The sequence below is a fragment of the Diceros bicornis genome, chromosome 5 (genome assembly GCF_020826845.1).
Source record: "Diceros bicornis minor isolate mBicDic1 chromosome 5, mDicBic1.mat.cur, whole genome shotgun sequence".
NCBI classification, from domain to species: Eukaryota; Metazoa; Chordata; class Mammalia; order Perissodactyla; family Rhinocerotidae; genus Diceros; species Diceros bicornis.
Window position 1 is genome coordinate 38,762,244 of NC_080744.1, and position 13,472 is coordinate 38,775,715.

A 13,472-nucleotide genomic window follows, 5' to 3' on the forward strand; every position below is an offset into this window, starting at 1 on the left:
TTTACATAAAATTATCTCACTCCATTTTATTTAAGATTTTTTTCTCCAGTTAGTAAAAGAAAGATGTGTCTCTCTTTATACATATGTACAAGTTCAGTTATAAAAATAGACAGCACATTCAAAGAGAAAAAAGGCTTGGCATTTTTCTGATTCCCTCTAAATAGTATCTGTACACAGGAGTCTGGGTTTGGGCAGGGGACTCTTAATGATTTAAATTAAATGATTCCCCTACCACCCCTACTCCAAAAAAAAGTTTTAAAAATCAATCTACCTAAACTCAATTCCGCGATTTTCAGGTGTGCAAATTAGAGGCTGGCCCGCCCAGAAGCACCTGCTCCACCAGGGACATTAGGCTGGGGGCAGGTAGAAACACCTCCCACGCAAACCCCACCCCTTTGCCTTTCTTGGAGGGAAGCAAGCTCAGGCTGGTGGGGCTGGGGCTGGGAGGGTCGGGGCTGAGCTTGCCCTCTCTCCATCCTCTCCACCTCACTCCTGCTGTCCCTTCCTTTCTCAGTGCAATACAGACAGTGCATACAGCCAAGCAGGGGGCTGAAGGGCAAGGGTGGGGAGACTGTGCATTCAGGAAGGGCAGGAGGAGTCTGCAAGAGAGGCAGTGAGGATGTGCTGCTGATTGAGGTGGCTCCTGGTCTCTTTACTGGCTTCTGGGAGTCCCGGGGCGGGAGCTGCTGCTACTGTTGCTGGTGGGACCTGAAGGTTCTCTGGTGTGAACCATGCAGGACATGGGAGGAAACGCTGGGAAAACAGCCGCCTTCGAGCATGCTTCCTCCAGCCTTCTGTCCTCCTCACAAGCCACTATCTTCTCTTGCACTCACTGATCTCTTCAATGGTGACACTCTGGCAAATGGGGTTTGGAAACCTGGGGAGCTGCCCAAAGACTGAGGATGCCAGGTACATGATTTCCTCCCTTCCCAGCCCTACAGGAAATCACAGCCCTAAGAGAAGTCTCCACCATGAAAGGCTCTTCACAGCACTCGCGGAGCCTTTGCAAAGGAAATGGCCAGAGCCAAAGAGTGGAATGGGGATGGAGACAGTGTGCCTCAGCATCTAAAGGGGGTCTATGTCAGGCCCTTCCCTAGCACGAGGTTTAAGACGTGGCTATAAAGTTCATCTGAGATGCTGCGGAGATGATTCCTGTCCTTGGGCCTTCTTCCTATAGGCAACCCCAGAGCACTCCTTTTGAGACACAGGTGATAAAAGTGCTCACACTAACCACCTGCCTGTCCTTCCCTTGCTGCAACTGGTCATCTCCGCCCTCTGACCTGGGATGTAAGATGCTGCACTAGGCAAGCCATCCAAAGATCATTTGCAGGCCAGGACTGTAGCCCGTGGTTTGGCTGAAGGAAGCTGGAGAGCCCAGGCGGTTACCGTCCTCCAGAGGGATTGGTGCCTTTGCCCTGTTTCCGGACCAGGGAGTCTGGGGCTAGGCTGCTGGTCAAGTGGAGGCTCTTGGGAGTCCCAGGAACATTATTTCCTTTGCTCAAAGGGGAACTCAAGGGAGAAGAGGCGCTTGAAGGTCCAAAGTCAGCAAGGCCAGCAGGTCGAACAAGGGACGTCTGCAGAGGACTGCTGGCAGAGATTCCTGTGCGGATGGAGAAAGAGACAAGAAAAGCGTAAGCACCAGTCCTGCCGGAGCTGACTCAGCATCTGACCTCGGTTACCAGAGTATGGGCTGAGGTGAGCTCATGGGGAACCCCTTCCCCTGCCACTCCTTGCCAACCTCTTCTTAGCACATTTGCTTGCTCTTCCTTTAAACTGTCTTTTCAGTATGAGGGATGTGTTTTTAAGAGAAAAACGACACCTACCCAGCCCTCTCCACATTACCTCCTCTGCAGGAAGTAAGATGTCACACTGGCGCTCAGGGACAGGGCACACGTTATACAACATGGGGCAGCCAAGGCTGCAGGATGAACTGTAACTTACTAGGCATGAACGTATTTTCTTACACATTTCTTCTTCCTTTTTGGGACATCACTTGTGATTAGCTGCTTCCTTCTTAGTTTCAGAAGATGTCATCTACCCCCCAGTCAGTCTGGCCAGAGGGCACAGGCTGCCCACTCTATCCTGTGTCTATGCTCATGCAGTTCTCCTTGTGTTGGAAGTGGCCACCCCCACTCTCCAAGCCCTCAGTTCAAACCTCCCATCTTCAGTAATGGCTCCTGGGCAACAGTGAACTCTCTCTCTTCCTTGTATGTGCCAAATCCACTTACATCTGATAACATGTCGGCTCATATGATGCTTCAATTGTTTTGTGTGTACTGCTTTTACTTTCCTAAAAAGAACTCTATAAGTGGTTGGTGGGCAGACATGTGTCTCTTCTTGTCCACGGTGGAACCACAGGGAATCTCTGAAACAGTCCTTCCCCTTGTTTTCCACTCTCAGTTCCCAAGCATTGCTGATTTTCCTTCTGATGTCTACCCCTGTTGCCTCCTTCACCCCTCCTGCCCCCTTCTCATCTCAGGCCAGGTCTCCAGGAGATAGCCTGAGGAGCCATCAGGTGAGGTCTACCACAGCAGCCTTGATTGCTGGCATGACTGTTTTCCAAGGATGTGATGAGCTGGAAAAAGGTTAAGAAACACTGGGCCAGGCTATTATACTACCTATTTGCTGAATGAACAAATAAACGAAAGCTGAGATTATTCCTACAGTAGGAGAAAGGGGAGGTGAATTAACATTTACTGAACACCACCTTCTATTAACAATCCCCTTACTTACTACAAGAGCCCTATGAAGAAAGGCCCAGAAAAGCTAACTTTAATTAAAATCAAGCAAAAATAAGGGTGAAATATGAAAGACAGGGATGACTAGAAAACAAAGAAGTTTGAAATCTTTATAAAGTTCTGATTTCACTTTCCCTAAACCCATGTTTTGAAAAGGGAGAGAGGTCTCTAAACGTGCTCTCCCCTTCTCACCACTCTCCCACATCCTACATTCCATCACTACAATCATCCTCCACATGTCATGGTCACAGCAGCCATTTCCCTTCTCACACTTTCCAGAGCCCCGTCATACACTTGATAAGTTCTTGCCCATCATGTCTTTCCAACCTTGACTCCCACAGCTCCTCTTTAGCACAGCCTGACTGACCTGCTCTGTGACCCCCCATATGCCTTGGTCATTGCCAACTCTCTGTCCCTAGTCCAAAGTCTTTGTTATCCTTCTCCTTCTTTCCGAATTATAGTCAGGCAACTTCGTCATCAGGTCCATGGTTCCTCCTCCTTCTGATTTACAACCACAATTAAGGCCTTCCCTCTTTTTTTACTCAACACATGTATATTGCCTTGTATTGCTGTTAAACATATTCCGTGTACAGCTTCCCCTTCTCACTTCTATTATACACTCAAGAGCAGGGTCCTATATGTTACACTCCTACGCACACAGCAAGTGCTTAATACCTAAGATGATGGGATCACATAGCTGGGTAAACGTTAACAACGCTAGGCAAGACTGCTGAAATGTAATTACTGAAACACGGGTCTCGGAAAAATATCAGTTCTCAAAGCAGGAAAAATTCTGACTGTTTAAAGTAGTACAGTCCAGAAATTCAGTTTTCTCTTTTTACAGCCACTTCCACTTTGAAGGTGGCACTGTACTAAGTCACAAGGGCAAGGGGAGAGTCAGGCCTGCTCAACGCAGAAGCAGAACCCAACGTGGGCTCTGGGAATGAGCTTCCTGGACTGAGGGTGTCCTACCTGCTCTACCCAGTAGATTGCTCAACAGACTCTCCAGCCCGTGCCTGACCAGAATAGAGCCTGCAGTGCAGCCCGTGCCCGCCCCGATATCCTCCCCCGCCACCTCCCCAGGGCTCCGCACCTTTAGACACGTTGTACCCGTATGCAGCATAGGCGGCTGCGGAGGCCGCCGCAGCCCCTGCTTTGGCTCCTGCCATTGCGGCAGCACTGCCTGCGGTGGACTTCCGGCTCCGGCCTTTCCCTGCTCCTTTGGCTGTGCTTCCTGAACCTTTGGGGCGGCCTCGGCTTCGGGCTGAGTGACCTCGTCCTGCGGCTGGCACTTCCTGAATGGAAATTCCTGTGGGAACAAATGGGCCAAGAGGGAAAAAATTCAATCTCTTCAGATGTTAACAGACTCTTCCCCTGACAGGGAAGGCTGGCTTTCAGGGTGTTTGTTTCAGGACTCCCAGGGAGGTCTATGCCCCCATTTAATGGCTGGGCCATGGAGTCGCACAGAGTTAGTAAGAATTCCAAATACCTAAAACAGCCTGACTCCTCAAGCTACTTTTCATTTTAAAGAGTGGCTCCATGACCCTTGAATTTCTTCTCTACGCTGGATCAGTACTAAATGAACCCCAGGGACTTGTTATCTGTGATTCTCCTGCACACCCCAATGTGCTCCTGCCTTGGAGAGTCAACTTTTACTCCCAAGTTTATAACCTAGAGCTCCTGCAGAAAGAGCAGCAACACTGGGCCCCACAGAACAAAGTGAGGGAAGGACCAGAAAAGCTAGCTTTAATTAAAAACTAGCAAAAATAAGGATGAAATATGAAAGACAGGGATGACTAGAAAACAAAGAAGTTTGAAATCCAAATAAAGTTCTTATTTTGCTTTCCCTAAACCTTCTCATTCTCCCCTTCACTTGACAGGGCTAACGAAAGAATGAGCCTACAAACTCCCTTTTGCTCCACTCCACTCTTCTTTAAAGAAAGTAGAAACTGCCATTATCCTAAAAGGAATCAGGACTTCACTGATCACCAAACCAACGCTTTTCTTGAGGCAGTGGGCCAGGCCCAAGCTCTTCAGGACAGAAGTATCACTTACCATTCATGGTGTCTGAGACGGAGCCCGTTATGGAAGCGGGAGAGTTGGTGGCTCGAGACTGAGGGGCTGAGGAGGCTGGGTCATCAACAATAACCAGCATGTCACTGCTGCTCTCGTCGGGGGGAATGGAGCCGGTGTGCAGCTCACTGCTGATGGAGATCTAGAGGAGGAAGGTCAAGATCACCACTACTCCTAGTGCCTACAGCCCACAGTCCTTGCACCTACGTGAGGACAGGCTTCTCAGGTCTTGCCACTATTTCCCTCTCCTGCCTGGCTTCACTCCTCAGGGTTAGATCCCCTCCTTTGGCTCCAGAGAAGCCAGCCTGTCTTCATTTGCCTTTCTCTTTATAGATTCCATGTGTGCCCCCGTCTACAAAGCAGGAGGACTCCAGAAGAAGCAAAGGCTACAAGTCAGGACACAGTCTCCACTGCCATGATGAAGGCATCTAAAAGGAGCCTCACCTCACTGAAAGGGCTGGGCATGGCCGAGTCCATGCTAATGAAGGAGTCGTCCCCGTCAGCAGAGAGGTTGGAGTTATCAGCCGAGGGAACAAACGGGATCACTAGGTTCACACCCTCCTTTCTCCTTTTCCCATCCAATTCATCTTCCTTTTTCTTCTGGGAACACACAAACCAGGAAATATGGAAAAAGCATGAGGATTGGCACCAAGAGAAAAGTGAAATTGGAGAAGAAAGCGATGACAGAACCTTGACTCTTTATAAATGTCTAGGTTTTATTTTTTTCAATTAGCATATTTTTAAGGACAAAAAAACTCATAAGGAAGGCAAGAAAGGGATGGCTTAGTAAAAGTTTATGTATATTCTACCAAATACAGAGCTGAAAGGTAGGCCAGTCCCACTGAACTGGAGTTGCACCAAGCCTGACTGTCATGGGGTGAGGTGCACGGTCAGCTTCGGGCATGTCCAAGCTGCAGACTTACTAGGAGTCGAATTGATGCAGTCCTACGAGAGGGAGGGCCAGTGCCTTTAGTACATCTTCTGCACATCTGTTTTCACTCTGCTTTCTTTTTAAATATGCATAAGGAGAACGAAGGTTCTTATTATACCCCATGAATAATGGGTTGCTTTTGTCATTATTTCCTCAATTTATATGTAAATGCTTAAGGGTTGAGTGATTAAGCTACACTAAGCAGTTCTAGAACCAAGTTCAGTAGGGCTTTGCCACAGATTAGAGACCTGGAATAATAGAAAGTATGCTTGGACACATCAAAGAATCACAGTCACCCACTGCACCTAACTGCATTTGTATCTATACACCTACATTAGGGTTAATATGCTATGTCTTTGTATACTTTATATTATCAGTGGATATTCATCTGAAACTGCTATGCTCAGAGCAGGGATGGCATCTGATGCAAGCTTGGTAAACAATATCCAGTATGAGAAAACCACTTTTTCTTCTTTGATGTTGTTTCTGAATGTTAAAGTTATTTTAATTCTAAATAGTAGTAAGTAGTGGGTTAGAGATTTGAGGGTAGTCATAAAACAGAACCTGAGGAAATGGGCAGAGATGGCAGCCCAGGCTAGAAGAAACTTAATCTTTCATTCCTGGGATTTCTCAGCTTTGTAAATCCTTTAGGGTAGAAAGAGGGGTATCCTTTAGGCTAGAAACAGTTCTGCTTAGCAGAAGGTACAATAGAGGGTGTGGATTTTACAACGTGAAGAGCTGGTAATATCTACTGGAAGACGATCATATAATATAGACAGGCTCTTAGGCTGTGGACCATCAAGATTCTATGGAATCTAATAATGTAAGTAACATCCAATACAAGCTTGGATAAGGGGAAGAAGCTGATCTCTACTTTAAGCAGAACCACTTTTAACATGCGGCTACACAATATACGTCAAAGCAAACAGTCCCAGGAAATGAGGCATGGACAGTTGTCAGATTTGAGGGCCCAGAGCTATGGAGGTGCCTAAAGTTCAGGTGGCTATCGTATTCAAGACCAGGGGCCCACCAGGGCTGGTGAAGATGGCAAGGGCAGCGTGACCCAAAGGTAAGCCAAATTCATCAGAAAAAATTAAGAAGCACTTTCTGCAAGGTAGTAAAATGATTCCAAACCAACAGTCCTAAGGCATAAGAAGTCTAGGAACCTAGTCAGAACTAACGGGCTGACTCCTGAAAAACGATTAAGTCCTGAAAGCCTCATTTCCGATTTACATGTCAATAAAGACTGGGGATAAGGATTAACTGTTATAATACTTTGGGAGAAACGGCAAGATAGGGAGAAATGTACAGGAACTACATCCCACTTTGCAGCTAGCCTAGTGGGCTCAAGCAGGAAATGTCAGAAGGGAAACAAAATTGGCTCAAATCCTTGGCATGAATTGGAGAAAAAGAGATGAACAAACTGGCCAGCAATTTATTTTTCCAATGGTAGATGACACTGAATGGTACACTAGCAGAATTATGGTACAAGGATTGGATCTAATGACCCCTTAGGCCCTTTCTAAGATTCTATGGAATCTAATAATGTAAGTAACATCCATCTTACTCACATTTACTTAGCCTTATGCTTTCTAACAGCCCATCAAATGGTTTCCATAATTACATGTGACTCCTGTGACCGTGGACATGGTGGGTCTGTGTGAGTAGTACAGGCCTACCAAGGCCGCACTTCTCCCGATCAAACGTCAGTCAGCACAGAAACACTACTAACCACACACGGCTGGAGCTGGAGACCAACCAGTGCCCAAGATGACAAGCCATGCACCCTGAAGCCTGTTCTGTAAGCACCACCTGCCACCACCAGTCCCTGTGGCCACCGCAGGCCTGAAGATGATACCTTCTCTGCGTACTTTTCCCGCTTGCGCTTGCGTTCTTTGACTCGATTGGTTTCCTCCTGCTGCCGTTTCTCTTCTTGCCGCAGTCTCACTAGCAAGAAAAGCAAAAAGAGATCTGATGAAGTCCCTGTGGCAATCATAATCCTCATTCTCTGAAATAAAGGTGGCCATATCCTTTGATATTTATGTTCCAAGGTACGACTTCTATCTATCTAAGGCAGATAACTGGTGGTTTTCTAACTCGGAGAAGCAACAGAGTTCTTGGAGTCTTAACGGTTTTTGGGTTCAAATCATGACGCAGTTTAATTATCACGGGACTTTCTTTGCCTTTATTCTTTTTCCTTTTCTTTTCAGGCTTTTAATATCTCTGTATTGCACAGACTGAGTATGGTTCTAGAGTCCCAAAGGTCTTTAGAAGGTGGTGGCAAATGTGAGCACCCTAAGAAACAAGCTTCCTCATATTTTCTGATGTGATGCTGTGGAAGTCCTCAGAGGCTCACAAGGGAAGTCTGAAACCCATTGTTATCAAAAGCCAGAAATACATGGGAGAAGGGTTAGTATGTTACAGCAGTGTGCTACTCCAACTTTTCCATAAAAACATTTCTCTGGGCAGAACAGAGTCAATTCATTACTGCTGAGGAGTCTAGGGATATAGCCTTCCTGGTACAAATTTATTAAGTCATATTAATTAAAAAATATATGCGTGGGGAGTAGGGGTAGGGACACAACAGATGAAAGGGATTAAGAGGTACAAACTTCCAGTCATAAAATAAATAAGTCACAGGGATGTAATGTACAGCATAAGGAATATAGTCAATAATATTGTAATAACTTTGTATGGTGACAGATGGTAACTAGACATATTGTGATCATTTCATAACATATAAAAATATTGAATCACTATGTTGTATACCTGAAACTAATATAATATTGTATGTCAAAGATACTTCAATCAAAACAAACAAAACATGAATTTTGCCTTCTATTCCATGACACACCCTTGTTTGGATTTTAATATAAAATATTAATATAAAAAATATTTCTCCTCAAATATAGTTTTTGGCATTGCCTACCCTTGGCATCCAGCCAAGGACGGGCCCCCTCCATTTTCAGACGTGTGGGGCTAGAAAAACATCTTTTGTAAGGAAGAGAGAGCATTAATAAGAAGTTTAGAGTACGTACATTTCTTCTCCAACTCTTCATCATCTAGAAGAAGACTAACCACCTCTTTGGGTTTCAAGGTATCTGGTTTGAAGTTCCCACCAGAAATCACCATCCGCTGAATCTATACCAAAGCAGATCAAAACATCACCACCAAGCATCCATTCCCTTATGGCAAATATCCAGAAAGAAAGAAACATCTTTCTCAATCTGCTCCTCCGGTGAGGCCCCTGGATTCCCTATTTCTTTCTCATTCATCTGACTGGCTCATCCAGATTATTTGCCCAAAAGAAAGGACAATGAAAACATCTTAGCGTGGGACTGCTAACTGATAGCTAGAAGATCCAATAATACTGAATCAAGATGGAAAAAACAAAACAAAACAAAAATAATCATTTCCTGGGAAACTAGTAAATTTGGCACACAAAAGAGGTTGATCAAATTGAGAGTATTAGGCTGAGAGCTAAAATGTCATTCCTTCTTCCTCTAAATGTGAATGTATATCCAACATGAGGGCCATGACTAGTGTCGGTCTCCACAGGAAGAACAGCTGAATCTAGGCTGTTGTTCTACCATTCTGGTAGAAAAGGAACAAGGAATGGCCAGGCAGCTGAGACTGCTCTGGTACAGGAGCCGATTTTATTTTCTATTAAGAAGAAATTCTAGTTCTTTCATGACCAACACAAGGTGAGAGAGTGTTAGTCTTAGTCCAGTCAACGTGGTTGGACTTTCTACTTTCTCCACTGGTATAGTACTTTGCCTTGTACTTACCTCACTCTTTTCCTTGGCTCGCTGCAGAATGCGTTCTTCAATGGTGCCTTTACAGATGAGCCGGTACACAGTAACCTGCTTCGTCTGCCCCAAGCGGTGGGCCCTGTCCATGGCCTGCTGGTCCACAGTGGGGTTCCAGTCGCTATCATAGAAAATCACCTGCACAGGCAGGACAGGGATACAGCAAAGACTGAGGCACCCTCAGAGAAAGACAAGGAATCGTGAGAGCAACCCACTCACTCATCTGTTTGCAACAGTTTGGTGCTAGATTTATTTCTATGATATTAAGATAAGCAGATAATCCACTCATAAAACCAAGCCATTCCTTCACTTGCCCGGGGCAAAAGAGACATACTCAGGGCTTTTTTCAGGGTTTTCATTTAAAAAGAGGGAATGGGAATAATATTAATAGTTAACACTTAGTACTTATTTATTTGCCAGTCATTGTTTTAGTTGCTTTATGTTTATTAACTCATTTATATTCCACAATCACCATGATTTAGGTACTATTAAAACCTCCATTTTATAGATGAGGAAATTGAGGCACAAAGGAATTAGAGAATTTACCCAAGATCACACAGCCTAAGCAGGCGGTGGGCCTGGGATGTGAGGGATGTGAAAGCCTTCTCTTTAACACTGGGCTGACCTTGGGAAGAGAACCAGCATAGCTTTCCTGGGCATTCTCAGGCTCTCATCAACAGGGTCATTTTCTGTCCCTTGAATTCCTGGGAAGAAATGTTTAAAGTGCTCCTTGGAAGCTACTTCTAGTTTACTAAATAAACTCAAACAACAACAAAATGTACTCCTCCCTCCCCCGCCCCACAGTGATCCTAAAACCAAGAGACTCCTGGGTTCTCAGTCCTTGAGGCTACAGTAGACCTCCTTAAGAAAGCCAGTTCAAAGCAGCCCTCATCTCTCATGTGTCTTCCTCCATATTCAATCAAGTCAGCAAATCCAGCCAGAGCTTCTTCAGAAATGAACCCATTCTTTCTACAGTCCCACTGTCCATATCCACCACCTACATCTGGCTCACTAATGCTGTTAGATCAGCAGGCTCCCTAGATCTCAATCTCTTTCTTCTTCAGTCTACTTTGGGTACCACTATAGACCAGTCCCTCTATCTCTGCCGGTTATGCTGTAACACACCAAGTCTCAACTCCCCTTAATAATCAGCCCCTGCTATACTGAGCCAGCTGCACTCTATTCTTTCCTAACATAAACATGACCCTTCCCTTTCGTCAGACAGGTCTCGTCAGTGTTCCTCACTTATATTACATTTGTCTGCACCACTTTTTGCTCAAGCTGTTTCTCTGACCTAGTATCCCTCAACTCTTCTCTAGTCCTTTAAGGTTCAGTTCAAGCTTCACCACTTTCAGGAAGGCCTCCCTGATTTCTCTTACCTATAACAATGTCTCCTTTTCCAATTCCTATTCCTCATGAATTCTTATTAGAAATAATAGTGGCTAAAATCTGTCGAGCACTTACTATGTGTCTGGCATTAGCGTGCACACATATCTCACTGAATTTTTACAAAAACTTATGTTATTTCCTTCATCTTATAAATTAGGAAGAGACAAGCCTGAGCTCACACACAGTCTCCCTCCAACACATGCACTATTAACTCCACCTTGCATTGCCTACCCTGGTCCAAGTTCCCACCTAATCACTGACTATCTTCTACGGGTGTCCAATTATTTCATGTGTACTATTTAAAAATTTTCCCATCGAGTCTTATATAAGGACAGACACCATTCATCAGTGCAAAGTAGAATTCCACAAATACTAGTCGATTGATACCAGAATCTCTAAGGGGATTGATCCAGACTAGGCAGAGCTTAAAAATGTAAACTAAAGAGCGATTCCATCTCTCTTGAAACTGTTTCTCTATGACGCTTTCCCCATTGGTTAACACTATTGCTAAGTAATTTGTTTTCTCATTTAAAAATTGGAGGTGATTCTTCTGCCATTCTCTGAAGAATTCAGATTTTGGGTAAAGATGGACAAAAGGCATCAGTATTTTCAGTGCTCTTGCTCTACTAATAAGAGCCCCCACTGGCTCTCTCTTATGGTGCTCCTTTTGTCTTGCTTTTATATGAGGTATAACACCTAAATTTTTACTGTAGGTTAGAATCTTTGGGGAAAAAATTACAAACTGCCTACCAAAGAAAAAGAATCATTGTGAAAGCTTATTGGGTTTTTTTTTTTTTTTTTTGTGAGGCGATCAGCCCTGAGCTAACATCCGCCAATCCTCCTCTTTTTTTGCTGAGGAAGACGGCCCTGGGCTAACATCCGTGCCCATCTTCCTCTACTTTATATGGGACGCCGCCACAGCATGGCTTACCAAGCAGTGCGTCTGTGCGCGCCCGGGATCCGAACCAGCGAACCCCGGGCCGCCGCAGCGGAGCGCGCGCACTTAACCGCTTGCGCCACCGGGCCGGCCCCCTTATTGGGTTTTTTTTGTGAGGAAGATTAGCCCTGAGCTAACATCTGTTGCCAATCCTCCTCTTTTTGCTGAGGAAGATTGGCCCTGGACTAACATCCATGCCCATCTTCCTCTACTTTACATGTGGGATGCCTGCCACAGCATGGCTTGATGAACGGTGCTTAGGTCCACACCTGGGATCCAATCCTCCGAACCCCAGGCCACTGAAGCTGAGCGCCCACTTAACCATTACGCCACTGGGCCGGCCCCAGTGAATGCTTATTGTTAATCCACAGTGTCCACAGACCTAGGATTTAGAAGTATACAATGCTTGTCACTTGTAGAAGTGCGTAGCAAACCTGACCACAGGACACTTTGGAGCTTTAACAGGATAGAAAATCCAGTTTAAACTTTCAAAGAGATACAAAGGAAGAGAAGACACAGTTAATGAAAAGGAGACCTCCAACTGGACTAGGGGAGAACATTACTTGCCCAACATACCTAAAATGACTACATATGTGAGAAATGAGAGCTGATGTCACATCCAAAGATAGTACCTTTAGTTGTCCAAGTCTGAGGCAATGGTTCAGCATGAATTCATAATGGGGAGTTCTATATTATGAATCATTTCATAGGTGCTTCCTTAACACTGACATTTTTTCCTGAAGTCTCAGTGGCCGAACCTGATTCAACTTGGGTTCTTACTCATAAACAATAAGAAGATTAAAGCCTAAGGAGATATGTTTGCAATTTAACTTCAAAAACCCCCCAAATTTAGTGGGTATTTATCATTTAAATTGATTAAAAGAGGTGTGGAATTTGGGAGAAAGAGAGAATAAAATAAGATTCTATTTAGAAAAAAACTTATTCAGGGAAAAAGAATATGAAATATGTGTAAGCTAGTAAGTTAAAACAAGAACAAGAGCGAGAGAACTAAAAACCAAGCCAGATGTATGATTATTATATAATCTGACAATAAGATGAACACTGAATGAACCATGACATGAACTCAGGGCGGGGAGGGGCAGGTGGTATTGGGGGAGACAACTGTGCCCACCACAGTGGGACAGAGATGACACCTGTATTTGGTAATCATGTTTATTATGGAGCTCAGGGAGACATTCTAGAGAAAAATAAATAACAATTAAAGGACTAGAACAACTGATTTAACTAAGAAAGATGAAAGCAAGTCAGTCCACAAAGCGTGGCCCAGCAGTGACTAAGGGGAAATATATTAATAGTCAGCACCTTCATGAAGTTGTAAACACCAAGCTGGGCAGGCATGGCAGAGGCGAGGTGAGAGCTGAGATGGGGCGGAGATGCCTGGCTATAGAGGTCAATGAGAGGGAGTTTCAGGGGATGAGGGAGTGAAATGGAAAACAGGAAAATTTCGAGGGGAACAGCTGGAAAAAGTTGGACCAACCCTTGGAGGGTGGAACTCTTTTTCTCCTAAGAGAATGGGTGGAAGTTCAGTCCCTTGGGAGGGCTGAAAGCTGTCCCATGTTGTCTCATGGGATGCA

The 13,472-nt window shown here is 44.9% G+C and overlaps 1 protein-coding gene across 5 annotated transcripts in view; it reads right to left on the reverse strand.

The window, feature by feature from the left end:
* The window catches only part of INO80 (INO80 complex ATPase subunit), a 128,284-nt gene continuing 114,812 nt past the window's right edge, over nt 1–13,472 (reverse strand). For 3 of the 5 annotated variants that reach the window (XM_058541264.1, XM_058541266.1, XM_058541265.1), the window contains exons 30-36: nt 9,531–9,689; nt 8,781–8,883; nt 7,601–7,689; nt 5,256–5,411; nt 4,794–4,953; nt 3,832–4,047; nt 1–1,600 (exon numbers count right to left, since the gene is read on the reverse strand). In XM_058541264.1, coding sequence (XP_058397247.1) covers nt 1,383–1,600; nt 3,832–4,047; nt 4,794–4,953; nt 5,256–5,411; nt 7,601–7,689; nt 8,781–8,883; nt 9,531–9,689 — 1,101 coding nt within the window. In that variant the 3' untranslated portion in view covers nt 1–1,382. The remainder of the gene's footprint in view (nt 1,601–3,831; nt 4,048–4,793; nt 4,954–5,255; nt 5,412–7,600; nt 7,690–8,780; nt 8,884–9,530; nt 9,690–13,472) is intronic. The other 2 variants (XM_058541267.1, XM_058541268.1) reach the window with 2 other exon arrangements.